Here is a 15,908-nt window from a genome sequence, read left to right as displayed (position 1 = left end):
GCTAGCATAAAAAAAGGAATAAAGTAGAGAACTAGCAAACACTGTACACTATTAGCATAATACAAAATGCTGTAGAAACTATGAAAAACAGTGTGGATGTCCCTCTACAGAGTTAAAAATTGATCTACCATGTGATCCTGACATTTCACTTGTGGATATTTATTCAAAATAACTGAAATCAGGATTTCTAAGACATATTAGTACTGCCGTCTTTACTGCAACACTATTCAGAAAACCCAAGACATGGAAATGATGTAAGTGTCCATCAACAGATTCATGGATAAAGAAAATAAGGACTGTACATACAATAGAACATTATTCACACAACAGAAGAAAATTTGACAACATGTGAACTTTGAGGACACAATGGTAATTATGTCAGTTACAGAAAAAGAAAAATTGCATGAAACCACTTACATGGAGTATAAAAAAATAGTGAAATGCACAGAAATAAATACAGTGGTGGTTGTCAGAGGCTGGGAAGATACAGGAGTACAGAGTTACACTAACAAACATGCACAAACTTTCAGATATGAGAAATAAATGAGTTTATAATTCTGTTGTATGACATTTAGACAATATCGTACTGTCAAGAACTTACAAATATTTTAAGAAGTTATGTTTCATATTGTGTTCTTACAAAAATAATATATAAATAAAAAGAGTGTGACATCTTGGGCTGGGATGCACTTGTAATGTGCTCTTAGATGAAGGAGCTGTGTGAACTTAGCAAGACAGCTTCAATCTTTAAACTTTCCATTTCATCATCTAGAAAACATAAATAATAATAGAATTTACCCCACGGGAGTATTTGATGAAGATTAAATAAGATAATATGTACTTTGCTATACCTTCCTTTCTTTCTCTTGCTGTACTAGAATTTAATCTTCCCAGAAGATGCTATTCTTCTCTAGCCCTCTCGATGGTGGTGTCTATTTTAGTATATTTCTACATCACAAAGATCTGAATTGGATAAATGATCTTGCCCTTTATTTCCTGATTCGTGTCTGGTTTCACTGCCCACTGAATAAAACACGAAACAAAACAAAACAAAACAAAAACAAAATATTTTGTATCTTTGTATTTCAACTGCCTATATTTCTTTTAGTTATATTTTCAATTGAACCCAACTACAAACTTTCACATTCAAAATTTCATCAAGCCATTTTTGTACAGGTCAAAATTGAGTATCACAATACTAATTTGATGTATTGTCCTTGTAGGACACCTCGCTCAGTAATACTAGACTCAGCCGATCTCTTTGTGATGCCATCTTCATTTGACTTTTGATAAACCATTTTCTGCTGGTTTTCCTCTCTTTCACTGTCTCTCCATATCAATATCCTTGCTGATTCTTCCTTATGTTGCTGGACTTCTAAAATATGCCTTTTCATGGCTAACTTGTAACTATATTTATTTCTTTAATAAGCGGGTCATTCAGCCTTCTGGATGTTCAAACCAAATAAAGTAAAATAAAACTTTAAATCCTAGCATTTTTGTCTTCTCTATATTCAATACACCAACTAAACTGGGAGGCTTTATCTTCAAAATACATTCAGTAAACTGTTTTTCCCAATCTTGTCATGAATACTTGTCATATATTACTACCCTGGCATGAATATATATTGTTTTATATATATACACACTCAGTGTGATTAAAGAATGTATTCATAATGTAAATGGCACATATAAGTCACAAAAGCAATGCTAGCTATTATTATTAAAAGCATGATATGCACATAATCAATTTGTCAGAAATGCATGCTATACTTAATTGAACAAATTAGTGAAAATTGAGAGATTAAAACAATAATATTGGAGCTGGAGATGTGGCTCAAGCGGTAATGCACTCGCCTGGCATGTGCGGGGCGCTGGGTTCGATCCTCAGCACCACATAAAATAAAATAAAGATGTTGTGTCCATCGCAAACTGAAAAATAAATATTAAAAAATATTCTCTCTCCCTCTCTCTCTATCCTCTCTCTCTTTAAAAAAAACACATTATTATTATTTCTTTAATATGCTATATATTTCCCTTATGGTGATATTATCAGAAACACATCGTATATAACCAGCAGACCAAGTGCACATGAATCCTGATACAACCTCATAAAATACTGATGACTGTCAGCAATTTTCTTTTTAAACATTTTCTAAGTCTAAGCCTGAAGAACTGTCATCAGTATTCTAGTTGTTCAATAAAAACACTTAATAAACTCAAACTAGCTGAACAGTCTTCGCTGAGCAGTCTAATTGGGCAGCCCTGAGGGGCAGAATAGGATCCTACAAGAAGAGCAAGAATGGGGAAGATTAGTAGCATGAAATGAGCCACTGATCTCAGGAAAAACTACAGCAGTGCAATCCACCAGCATTATGAATAAATAATAGGAATAGCAGTTCATAATAATAGAAGACCAAGCAATACAGGAAACACACCTCAGGAAAGCATGGATTCAGAGTTTGAATTTCCTATACCCTTTTCTAAATTACATGCCACCATTGTATAAATAGTAACTGGTGTGTCGTGTGTGTGTGTGTGTGTGTGTGTGTGTGTGTGTGTACATATACCATATAGGGATAGATATAGATATAGACTCCATTTTCTGAACAGGAAACAAAATGTATACTATAGGTAACATCTTTCACACCATACATAGTTATTGATTGCTTTTGTTCCTATATCATTGTTGAGCAGTGTCTAAAAACCAAACTTTCGTTAAACAGGTTTCTAAATTCCTGCTTGAACCACAGCAACTATCCTGAAAACTCACCAACTTGTTACTATATTGTTAAAAGAAGTAGTTCATCTCTCAGTCTAATTTTCTTCAATGCTTATTTATTTCAATAAACAAGAAAATTGGGCCCTTCTAATAGATGCTGAGGAAAATGAAAGAAAATAAGATAGTCTCTTATTTTATAATCTAAACATGAGAAACATCATATGACATGGTATAAAGGGAACAATGAACATTAATTTTGACTAGATGTCATTAGCAATGATATTGAAGAATGATAATCAATAATTACCAAGCAGTAGCTAAAATGAAGTAAAATCTAAAAGAATAGGATATTTCTGGGATTTTGACATCATAATATAATAGCATATGGAGCAGATGATAAAAGATTTGATGTTAGTATTGCCATTGAGTAGTTGTACTACACGAGGAAAGCAGCTGAACTTCTTTGTGTCCTCATAGCATCCTGATCTATAAAGCAGACATACTATTAATAAAATATTAGACCTGGATGGTGGAACCTAATTCAACTTCACTGATGATCTTATATGGAGATTGAGACACAAACAGAGACAATAGCGGGGGTGTGCCTGAATACAAGGAGGACCATGTGAAGATGCAGCAACAGGGTGACCATCTACATACCAAGAGGAAATCAACACTGCTGATAAATTGATCCTGGGCAATTAATAAAATAGTGCATGATTATTGTTCTAATAACAAACACTTCATGGGAAAATTGTCAAGATTAAATAAATAACCTACTTATTAATTAATAAGTGCAAAATAAATGCCAATGGTTATTATTAGTGTATGGTGTTTATGCAGAAAATAAATATTGGCATGCTTCAAGAAGCTTATTAAATAGAAAGAAATGACCTGATATGTAAGAACATTACTAAAGTGTTTGTGAGATGACACTGAATATAATTACTACATCTGAGAACTTCACTGGAGAAGGAGAAAAAGAAAGAGTGGGGAGGACATGAGACAGGATGGGTACCTCAGATAAGAGAAAAAGGAAATGAGAAACACAACAGGGGTATAAATACGATGTAGGAGAAATAGGACTGGGAGTGAGAATGGGGACATGGAAAGGGAAATAGAAAAAAAAAGATAGGTGGAGAGGGAGAGGGCAAAGATTGAAGGAACCATAAGAAAACAAAAAGACTTTAAAATAATACAAAGAGAAGGGAATGGAAATTTAACATTCTAATAATGGGAAAAATTCAATGTGAGTACATGTTTGATATTTCTTGAAAAATCCTGGGAAATATTATAAATAGGTAAAGTGAGAATAGATTGTAATGGACCAAGAATACTAGAATGTAACCTAATTTAGTAGTTAGTTAAAGACTTTTGGGAAGATATTTGGAAAAAAATAACGTATTAAGAAATTCAGAGTAAGGAAGACTGTTTTGTTTTACTGACTGCAAGAAAGAAGTTGAATAGCTTTGGATAGCTGAGCTGCAGTTGCAATTTAGCCCTTAAATTCGAGAGATGAATGCATTTTCTTCTTCTAGTGGGTATTCTTCATGGGTGAGTGGGTGTAGGGCAAGAAGAGATGAAGTGACTCAGATGAGAGGGCTAATGGAGATATCTCCTTTTATAACTTCCATCTATAACATATAGCTTCACTAGTTGTTTTGCAAAAAAGGGACTAAAGAACTGAACAAGATATTTTTGTGATATAAGCCCAGCAATAATGCATCATTCTTTCACACATTTCACTGCCCAGAGAGAGATACATAGTCCTGTCTAATAGCTAAAGGTCTAAACAATCGAGCAGAACAAATTGAATATTTACCAAGTATACTGCTTCTTATAGATGAATGGAACAAGCATAAGAGAATTTCATTTATTTATTTCAAAAATGCATACGGAGAGACAAATATAAACTAGAACATAAAATTTAAATAATAAACAAGAAACAGAAGGCCCTGGCCTTCCTAGCTCCTGTATTCAGAGTTAATGCCTAATTGTAATTTTCACTGAAGAATCCAGAATTAAGCTGTCCTTACTCCCAAGGACTAATCCTGTAAGGAGAACAGTGAGGATTGGCAAAAAATGCAAAAAGGAGCTGATAGGCATTTTGGCCGACATATTCCCTTCATGTTGCCCCATATCTCATCTATCACTATACTTTCAACTGCTTCTCTGGTCACTTTTTACCTTCTGCTTACACCTGCTGCCCTCGGGACCTTTCTTTCTTTCCTCATTTCTGTGGATTTCAGAGGCTCCTGCTTTTGTCTCTGTCTTCTGTGTTCATTCTTGGCTCCAATTCTGCACAATTGAAGTCTCAGAGATTTTGCATATGAACAATATACATTGCTTACCATCTGGGGCAACTGAATGAGGGCAAAGACACCAGGGATAGTTTTGTTCTTAATAGCAGGTGAAGTCTGATAAAAGCCACAAACTTAGAAAACTGTGCAGTATTGAAGAGTAAGAACTAAAACTCCTGGGTACACTTTATTGGGATCTATCTCTATGTCATTATTTGAGGCTGGACTATGTCTCCAAGAATTCATGCTTTGATTCCTTACTGCACCTTCACTCAAAATGTGACTGTATTTGGAGATTCAGGCTTTGAAGAAGGATTTAAAATTAGACCTGGATGGTGAAACCTAATCCAACTTCACTGATGGTCTTATATAGAGATTAAGATACAAACAGAGACAATAGGGGTGTGCCTGTACACAAGGAGAATCATGTGAAGACACAGCAACAGGGTGACCATCTATATACCAAGAGGAAATCAATACTGCTGAAACCTTGATCCTGGGCAATTCCAGTCTGTTAAACTGTGAAAAAGTCAATTTCTCTTATGCAAGCTGCACAGTTTGAAGTATTTGGTTATGGTAACTCTAGCAAACTGATTGGTTTTGTATCTGTTCCTGGTTAATGTTTTAAATTCATGGTAAGACATTAGCAAATAATCTGCCTAATTTTTGCCATCTCCCACAAAGAATCTTTATTTTATTAAAATATGAATTAAATGAATTTTTATATATTTATTACCATAATTTTATTAATGACATTCCTATTATTCTGGTAACAATAAACAAACAGACACACAAGCTCATACACATAACTTAACATATATATAAAACATACTTCACCTTCTTTTGTACCTGGAAATGACACAAATGCATCTTATGCTTTGCCTCATCTGAACTCACAATAATCCCATGAGATAAGCAGTATCATTTACTCCATTTTACAGATAAGCAAAGATGGCATAATGAGATTAAGCAATTTGAACTTGGTTATACAAGTAACTATAAATAAAAAGGGGAGCTCACATATTGACTAACAAGTTACTTTAGATGACCATGATGATGAAAGCCACTGACAGAAGGATCAATGTGACCATTATTTATCTCAACCCCTTACATAAAGTAATTCTTTACAATACTTCTCTAAGGCAAATACTCTCACTAGTTACATGTTATTGATAAAGAAGTTTAAGAAAGAAAGTTTAAAGAATTAACCATAGCCACATAACTACAGAGTTTTTAAAGCTAGAATTCAGATCTAGGCAGTCTGGCTTCCTCTGAGGTACATACTTTCAACCCCCATGCCACATTGCTTCTCAAAGGTGGGTACATATATAAGGATATGCTGGTGGCTGCTGACGGGTTTTATAAAATGTGGGTAATGTCCTCTGCTATTGCATATTTTGGAAAAAGGGATAATGATCATGGCCATCGAGTGCCTGCTATTTTGTTATCTCTTGATTATTTACTATCTAAACTTATACGACTGAGATTATAAAACAGCATGTACAGGGATAGGGTTGTGTGGCTCAGTGGTAAAGCACTTGCCCAGCACATGTGAGAAACTGTGTACATTCCCCAGCACCATTAAAAACCAAAACAACTAAACTAAATAAACAAACTAAAAGTATATTTAAAAAATCCAGCATGTGCCAACTTCTATATTGCAAAGAAATAACTATGTACATCTCAAATCAGAATATCATCCCAATATTTTTCACAGCTTTTCTTAAGTCTTTTTATGCTTCTCAAGACTTTTAAAATGAAAATTCAAAATTCTTCCTGTAAGAATTGTCTGATTATCTTTGCTCCAAATTCTTCAAAAAATTTTCGGTGTGTTTTCTCCTTATACACATATACTGTATGTAATTATATTATTACATAAATCATGATAATCTCCCTTGTTATACAGGAATGCAGGAACTGAACTGTTTTCTAATACTTTTCTTGGAGTTTGATTTTCAATCACATGATAGTTAAATATATGTTCCACAGAGCGTCCAAATTGTGGAGTAAAGGTAAAATAAAAGTATATGCCGTGGACACACAGCTAGAGAAAGGGAAGTTGGAGGGAATAGAAGTTAGCAAAAAAAAAAAGGATTTTGTTTCATTTTCAGAAAATACATAAATTTGCTTATTATAAAATATTGTTGCTTATGGAAAGTAAACAAGAATGAGAAATTTTTTAAATTATAGACCAGAAAAAGGTAGTACATTCACCAGAAGATGGAGTAGAAGTCCAATAGGCAGACACTCAGAAAAGGTCAGCACAAAGAACCTTTGAGAGATATAAAGTTGCAGGAAAGGTAGATCAATAATGCTTTTTACTGAAATACTAGAAAATGATGGGATTTGCCCAAGGAAGTAGTCATTGGAGACCCTAGAGAGTGCAGTTTCAGTAGAGTTGTGAGAAAAAACAAATTGCAGAGCTTAAGGGAATTGATGAAGAAGTGGTTGTAACAGGTACAGAGAATTGACAGGGAAAGATCCAACTAAGAAAAGTCCCTCTATTATGAGTTGTAGGAAGCACTGATGACTCCAAGCCAAGCAAGTTTATAATTACATTTTTGTTCAATTTTAATTTCTATTAAGAATATTTAAAATTAGTTCTGCCTTTTTAAATGATTAGGATGTGATTTTTTTCCAATGACTTCAAATTTTTAATATTGTACAGCCACAAAGGGAAGAATCTGCCTTATAATTATTAATTTATTCTGCATTGCTTAACTATGAAATTAGACTTTTAATTCATTTCCCTGAGTCAACAGGGCAAAGAAGAGTATGAAGTATTGATATCTGGCTATCTATTTTCAGTTACCTAGAAAATAGCATGTGTATGTATATGTGTGTGTATGCGCATGTGTGTGGGGGGGAGATAGAGAGAGACACTACATGAGACAGAGAGACAGCATAACTGAGAGGAGAAAATCGACATATAATCATTAGTCTTCTAATTATAAGAGATCTATTTTATTCTATCTCTTTAGGTCCCTTGCCTTCTGGAAACATATATATATATATATATATATATATATATATATATATATATATATATATATATGAAAGTCTGTTACTCAAATATATAAAGGTTATTGAAGTATTCTTCTTAGGAGGTTAGAACTTAAGAGAAGTTAGAGATTGAACCTGATTTTAAAAAAATTATTGCTGAAAAAAAAAGACATATACTTTCAAACCTTGACTTTTAAAATGAATCTGTTTGGGGTGGGAAAAAGTTTCCACACAAGATTACTAACCTTTAGTAAAGAGGAAGAACAAATTGCAAGGGTGAGTACAATCTAAAAAACAGACAAAGCAGGCTTACATCCATAAATGAAATTAAGATTTGCTTACGAAAGTTTTTACTGAAGCCTACTTAGAAAGTAACAATATTCTTTTTACCATACCATTTTTAAAAACACGTCTGTCTGGTAGATAATCTAGAGTGTGTGTGCGTGTGTGTGTGTGTGTGTGTGCGTGTGTGTGTGAGAGAGAGAGAGAGAGAGAGAGAGATCATGTATGCATTTGTTTATAAAGCTTCCAAGAAAAGAATAACTTTGGGAATTGTAGATATTCACATAGGGAAAGTAAAAAAGTTACTCATAAAATTTGAATTTAAGTTCTCAGAATAAAAATACACCTTTTAATATGGAATAAGTGAAGGGGTAAATAAGGAAAGACATCTAAACTGTATTTAGATGAACAAATCTGCACAGCAATATGTTATATTTGGTTTTATTTTTGAAAAAATATATTACTTGTGTATTAAGTGTGCATGATTTTATATATACATATAATAATACATATATGTTTGCTCAGTATTTATTGTGCATTAAGAATCAAATTTAAATGAGCAATTAAGACATTTCAGGGGCAAACAAGCTCACTGAAAAGTTCTTAGATGTCTCCAACATCATCTTTAATTTTATAACTGAAACAGACTCAAGAGAAATTATTACATTGCACTATATTCACAGAAAAATAATGTAAACAAGAGAAAGACAATCTGTGTTAATCTTATGATAGGGAGCTCAAACAATGAGGAATTTTAAAAATATTTCAAACGTAATCCAGGGGACAGAGTGAATGACCTGCAAACAACTGCACAATATTCCCTGATTGAGAGAATTGGTGTAACAGTGTCCTCTGTGATGGTGCATAAACACCTGGACACATGAACCATCAACACCTTTTGCAGTAGGACCCTGTTTGTGGATTCTTCTTGCTCAAAAAACATTAGTATTTTGACTCATTAGGTAGTATTTTTTCCTTATGATTCTATCATTAGCATGTGATTTATGATTAATTTAATTAATTATAATTAAACTTTTAAGTATAATTAGTATAAGTTAGTAGCACTCAACTTCATGACCCCTGGATCCATTGATAAAGATGAAGTTTCTGGGAATTTCTTACAACAGGTGAAATTTTTAACTGATTGGTATTTCTATCTCATCACTGACCTTCCATAGATTACATAAGGACAAGCATCAACCTAGAGCTTGTCCTCAAAGTTCAGTTTAAGTGTCATGTGAATATATACATGAATATTTATGTGTATATATGTAGGAATATATACATGAGCACAATTTTATAAATAAATGTGCAGTTTCTAAAAAGACAAATAAATAATTCTTTATAAAAATAATAAAAACAATAAATGTAAAAATTTTAGTTGAACCAGTAAGGGAAAATTTTAAATCTTTAAAGAAGTAATACAGAAGAGCTAAATAAGAAAGACATTATCATGCTCATAGTTTAAAAATTCTATTACTGTATAAATGTCATCTTTCTTCTACTTATAAATTAAATGCTATTCCAATTAAATAGTAATAGTTTTATGTAAATGCCTAGAAGTAGAATGTCATGCTAAAATGTGTGTGAAAATGAAAACAACAAGAATCTTCAAGGATTAAAGGGGAAAATATTTGGGCTGGCTGTGGCTCAGTGGTAGCACACCTGCCTGGCATGTGTGAGGCACTGGGTTCGATCCTCAGCATCACATAAAAATAAAATAAAGATGTTATGTCCACTGAAAAACTGAAAAATAAATATTAAAAAAAATAATAAAAACAATAAATGTAAAAATTTTAGTTGAACATTGGTCATATGCCAGATTCTATGTAAAATGGAATAAAATTGAGTTGGGGAGGATTATTCTTATTTATAACCACACTGAGAACCAGGAAGTGTTTTGACTGTTTCAGGGTTTAAATATGATCCCTTCATATAGTTGTTCATGTTGTCCATTATATAAAGGTCCCATTGTTATCATTTAAATCATAGGAATATGCTAATTTATGTAACAGGTGAAAGACAAAATGGAAGATTTTTGGCTTCCAGGTTAACTGCTTGAGCAGGGAGAATCCCTTCTCAATAGATTATTTTTATTCATCACGGGCATTCACTGTCTCTCTTCCTATCTCTCTGCCCCATCTTTCAAATGCACCTCCAGTACACATGCATATCCCCTCCCACTGGCAAATACATATTTTAAAAACCCTCCAATGCTTTGGTTCAGACTTTCTCATAATGTATTTGTAAACAAACACTTCTCTGAGTTTGGCAGTAATATATTTTACTTATTTACTTTTATTATTTGTGGTACTAGGGATTGCACCCAGAGGTGATTTACCACTGAGTTACATCCCCTGCTATTTTTATTGATTTATTTATTTTGAGACAAGCTCTCACTAAATTGCCCAGGCTAGCCTCAAACTTGCAGTCCTCCTGCCTCAACCTCAAGAATACCAGAGATTACAGGTATCTGCCACCTCCTTGGCAGTAGTATATTTTAAGTATGAAAAACATAAAAATATAGAGGAAACATTAAAAATGAAAAAACATTCATTATCCATGTATGACCTTCCTTTTATCCTTTCCCTATATTCCTTTTATTGGCCATTCCTGTGTTCAAAACCAAATGCTTAAATAAGGATTATATTATAAATAGGTTTTATTCACTATAACTTAAAATGTAGCCCATAACCTTTCTTTCTCTGCTTCCCAAAGTTTCCTCCTTTCTAGGCTCTGAACACTCAGTTTGGGATCAGGGCATATATTCCAGTATTGTCAGGATCAGTAATGCATTAAAAGATAAGATAAAATATTATCACATTTAATGTTCTATTTATGGAAAAGAATAAGACTTCTGTCAATACATTATAAACTACAATCTATTAATTTCTCTAATTTTCTAAATATACCAGTTAGATTCTGACTTTTAAATTAAATATAATAATATGAACTTAATTTATATTATTAATGCAGGCTAAGATATACAATCATATACCAAATGAAATGACCATTATGGAGTAGATTATCAACAAATTTTATTACTGCATCTAAGAACTTATCTCAACAATTTGAATGAGAAATAATAAAAGATTTAAAACATGACTAATTTTTTCTAGTAAAAATATTATAAAAATTTGACAATAATCATTATACAATATCTCTTTCTTAGAAGCAATTTTAGACATTTGGATAACACTAGAATATTCCATTTCATGATAAAATATGTATTAAATAAACAGTACCTTTTTATTTCCTCCAAACCCTTAAGTAAACAAATGCATTAAAAAAAAATGAGAAATCATTCTTATCCGAAAGCCTGGGTACTATTCTGGCAACAAAGACCTGCACTACCTTATTAGTTGTCCCAGGATAACTTAACATTTTTTTTCCTTCATTCTTCTCTGAAGCTCCTAAATGTGTATGTAAATTTGTTGCCAACTATCATAAAGGTTAATCCAAGTGGATTATCTATGGCAAAAGCATTATTTTCATTAAACTTTTCATTTTGTTTTCAATCCTGTTTATGATCATCACCATTATCTTTCTTCAACATAGTAATATACCCCCAACCCAAACATTTGGGTAAAAATATTGCTTTAATATTTCCATATTACATATTCCAATCTAGTCAAATGTTGTGTTAGTCATGATTTGCCTGGTCCTGATTTCCTCCTTGCATAATATATGTTCATAATTTTATAGGCATTTTTTTAAGGAAATATCTATGGAAACCATGTTAGTCACACATAACTGAACAACAGAAGAAAACTAATACCAAAGAGTCTGAAATTGAGGGAGATCTGAAAGAAGTAAACAGTTTGGTTTGGGAGGAGGAAAGGTAGAAGAATATATTATTACTTCAGGGGCACATTGAAGGATGTGTATAAAGAGGAAATACTGAAATGCATATGCAATTAGGAAATCTCCAGAAAACACAATATAGAGCTTAAGTTCATCTGCTATAGTTGCCATACCTTCAATCTTTCTAAGAGTGAGTCACACCTTTGGAGGAGTGACTTGAGAAGCCATTCTAACTGTTAGTGTAAGTAAGTCATCTAAGTGTGTAGGGCCTAAAGGGCTACCTACCATACTATCAGTGGTCGGGTGAGAAGGTACCTTCTGCTTCAAGAAGTTGAGTATATGATAACCAACAGTGACCTGACAAGCTTATATTGGAAGCTAAGTGACTAGTTTAACAGAAGATCAACAACTACATTGAGATTATGAATCTATAGCATTATAGGTGAAACCAGGAGGGATTTCCTCTGATAATACCAGTCATATTGCTAAAATGTACATGGTTTGAGAATGTCTAATGTGAAAAATGATAGTGAATATTTTCTTGCTCAGTATGAATACTAAATATGGATAAAAATAGAATTACTTATTAAAAAACCCACATCACACTGATTTGTCATCTATACCCAGAGTGCAATTAAAATGCAATCCTTTAACATAAAGTCATACTATTTTAATCTCATTGTTTCTTTTTGCTTCAAAGTAGCAGTTATTTATTTTTTGCTAATTTTTTAAAATTTGTTTTTAGACTGGAGATTCACAATTTCTATAAATGACAAAGATGAGAACCACAAATTTAGATGTAAAGTAAACCTTGTGCTAATTAGTATGACTATTCAGGGGATTAAGTTGTTGATTTCATGAAAACAGTTAGTAATGTGAATTATTCTTCAAATCCCAAGAAATCTACTGTAGAGCCATCCGTGGGCTGTGTGTGGACTGCTGTGCATAATAGCCTAATTAGGGGATAGGCTGGCACTGCAAACTCCCTGTAGCCCCCCCCTCAGGGATTGATCACCTGATGCAGGTGAACCTCCCCCTCAAGTTCTGCCTAAGATCCCACACAGCACCTGAGATGGATGACCTGCCAATATGTCAAACAATCTGTTGACCAAAAGACATCAGGAAGCAAGATTCTACCCTTGAAACCTTACCCCTGCCTTTGATGTACCCCCTTAAGTAATCCATCAGAGCCTTTTTGTCTCTAATTCAATAACCCATGTGAACTAGATCTATCAGGGGCTTCACTTTTGTAAATATATTTCTGAATGTTTGTTTTTATTATTTGTTAATTATTTGAGATACTTAAGATTTAGGGTGGCCATTTAGGGTGGCTGGGATTCCTCTGGGTAGAAGAACCCCCCAATGAGATGCTGGCCATCCTCCTCTCAAAAATCTACCTCTCAAACAATTGAAGACTGAGAATATTTTAATATGTGCACAACTTGAATGTTATTTGGGTAAATAAAATTAATTTACCTATCCTAAGATTAATCACTTTAGCCAAGCAAAGCACATAAGAAATTCACAGTATTTGCTACTACTGAGATCAACTAGATAACAGGACAATATTCATGAGATAGTTAATTATGTTCCTTGTATGCTGAACAAATATTGAGTAAACACATGAAAAGTTGAACAAAAAAGAATGAAATAGTTTTTCTGAAACTGCAAAATTTTAGGAGAGAATTTTGTTCATTTTTTTCCCTTTGAACTGAAAGAATTCCACAGAGAGAGACATGTTCTAACTCTCCTTATGTGTTATTCAAGGTCAGATTTTTTTCAATATTGAAATCCATAAGCCATATTTCAATCATTGTGGACATAACATGTCTGATCTCCCTAAAGAGCCTGCAGACATATATCTTTCTAAAATGACTGACTTACTGTCAGGGAATGACTGAAGAAGCCAAACACCAACTCTATTATCTTTATTCACTCATTTCAGATGAAATAGTGGTGGGTATAATAATGCAATTTTCAATTAAAATACTAACACTGAAAAAACTCGTGGCTTTTACTTCGACCCTTGGAGATCTTGTCTAAAAGGAAATTTTGCTGTCTTTGTATTGCTAGATTTGTATTTATTCAAGAGTTTAGAAATAGAATTAAATAGAATTCAAATCTTATGTTGGATTTTCTACCACAGTGCAATGCAATTATTAAACAGCAAAGTTTATCCAATGCCACTTCTGTAAGCTTATTTTAGTTAAGGTAACTTATTGTTCATAGCTACTAACCTTTAAAACTTAACTACAAATTAACACTATTCATTTCTCTGGTGTGTTTCGTTTTTAATTTAATAACAGAAATTCCTGCCAGCTCTAAAGGTCAGACTAATAGCAGCCTTACCATCATCGTATTGCCCAAAGCAAGCTGCAAAGAGAGAGCCAATGATGATCCCCGAAGCTAAACATTTCCAGAGAAAAAACTGTTGCAACATCTTCTGTCAAAATCCACTCAAGGTTGATCTAAAATAACAAGAGGGAGAAAGATCATTTGATATGTTCATTAATCTGTTATAGGTAAACAAAACTGTCACAGCACTGAAAAGCCTTAATGACTTCATAGTTAATTACCTGTGCCACGCTATCCATTAACAAAGTAACACACTTGTTTAATGCACTGGAACCTTTTATCAACATGAATTTGCAGACAAGAAATCTCTAAGGAAAGACATCTTTTCTGTTACTTAATTTGCAAGCAAATAGTTTGAAAAATTAACATACAAATGACATTAGAAACAGATCCTCTTTAAAATTGAGACCTTACAGATAAATCAAATGTTAATCAGTTTAAGTTGCTAAACTTACATTGTCTATAACATAATTCAGCTATAAATTGTAAGTTGCTCTACAACAATTTAAGATGGTAAATTAGCTGATAGTTTTTTACGTGAAAATTTCAATGAAAATTTATCTTACATGATTAAATAGAAAAAAATCATTAAAATGCTAATTCCTTTCTGGTGCAATGATCAGAGATTGATTTAACTATGCCAAGAAACACTAAGGACAAATTGTCAATTTTTAATACAATTGTCTTTTGTAGCATTTTTGAGGAATTTAATTTTAATTTTATTTTTTTGGTCCTTTACAAATTCTAAGTTAAAAAAAAAAAAGCTGATTGAGAAATCAGTAGCCAGTTAACACACCAGAAAATCTTATTGAAGTAATTACGTGCTCAGTTTCTTCATAAATTGAGAAAATTATTCACACAGAATTGCACAAAATACTCCTGATTATAGAATGTAGAAGAACAGGAATATGAACTCTGTTTCTCTGATTCAGAGGTTCCAAACTCAAATGCCTACAGAACAGCAAACAAAGGGAAAACATGAATTGGCCCACATGGACAATAGGGTTGGTAGAGGCTGTGATAAAAGGGAATAAAGGGTTTGTCTAAAGAGACCAGCTGGTGCTCAACTTCTGTCAATGGTTGTCATGGGGGAATGCAAACCAGTGTTGCCAGGTCTACTGATTTTCCAGGAAAAGGCAGACATCCAAATTTTTATGTGATTGCCCAGTATTTAGATGATTGTGCAATGCTCTTTATAAGACTAAATGTTTTTGGCAGATCACATTGGTGTCTGAGTTTCTCCAGTTCCTACTTTTGCACAGGATTCTCCCTTCGCTAGACTAGTGTGGATAAAGTTCATCAGAGGACACAGAGGAACAATTTTAATTTTGTTTCTATCTTGTCTTTTATTTTTGTTTATTTATGCTAGTTTTATAATGCTTATTTGTACAACACACATACAACTTATATATGAATCTATATAACAGATTAAATCATATTAAATG

The 15,908-nt window shown here is 33.0% G+C and overlaps 1 protein-coding gene across 16 annotated transcripts in view; it reads right to left on the bottom strand.

Moving 5' to 3' along the window:
- The window catches only part of Pcdh15 (protocadherin related 15), a 746,672-nt gene extending 732,124 nt beyond the window's left edge, over nt 1–14,548 (bottom strand). For all 16 annotated transcript variants that reach the window (XM_071610757.1, XM_071610756.1, XM_071610753.1 and 13 more), the window contains exon 1: nt 14,458–14,548. In XM_071610757.1, the coding sequence (XP_071466858.1) occupies nt 14,458–14,548 (91 nt within the window). The remainder of the gene's footprint in view (nt 1–14,457) is intronic.
- Nucleotides 14,549–15,908: the final 1,360 nt, after the last annotated feature.

Source organism: Marmota flaviventris, chromosome 4 (assembly GCF_047511675.1).
Source record: "Marmota flaviventris isolate mMarFla1 chromosome 4, mMarFla1.hap1, whole genome shotgun sequence".
Classification (NCBI taxonomy): Eukaryota; Metazoa; Chordata; class Mammalia; order Rodentia; family Sciuridae; genus Marmota; species Marmota flaviventris.
The sequence above is the reverse complement of the archived record's forward strand: the minus strand, read 5'-3'. Positions and strand labels throughout refer to the sequence as shown.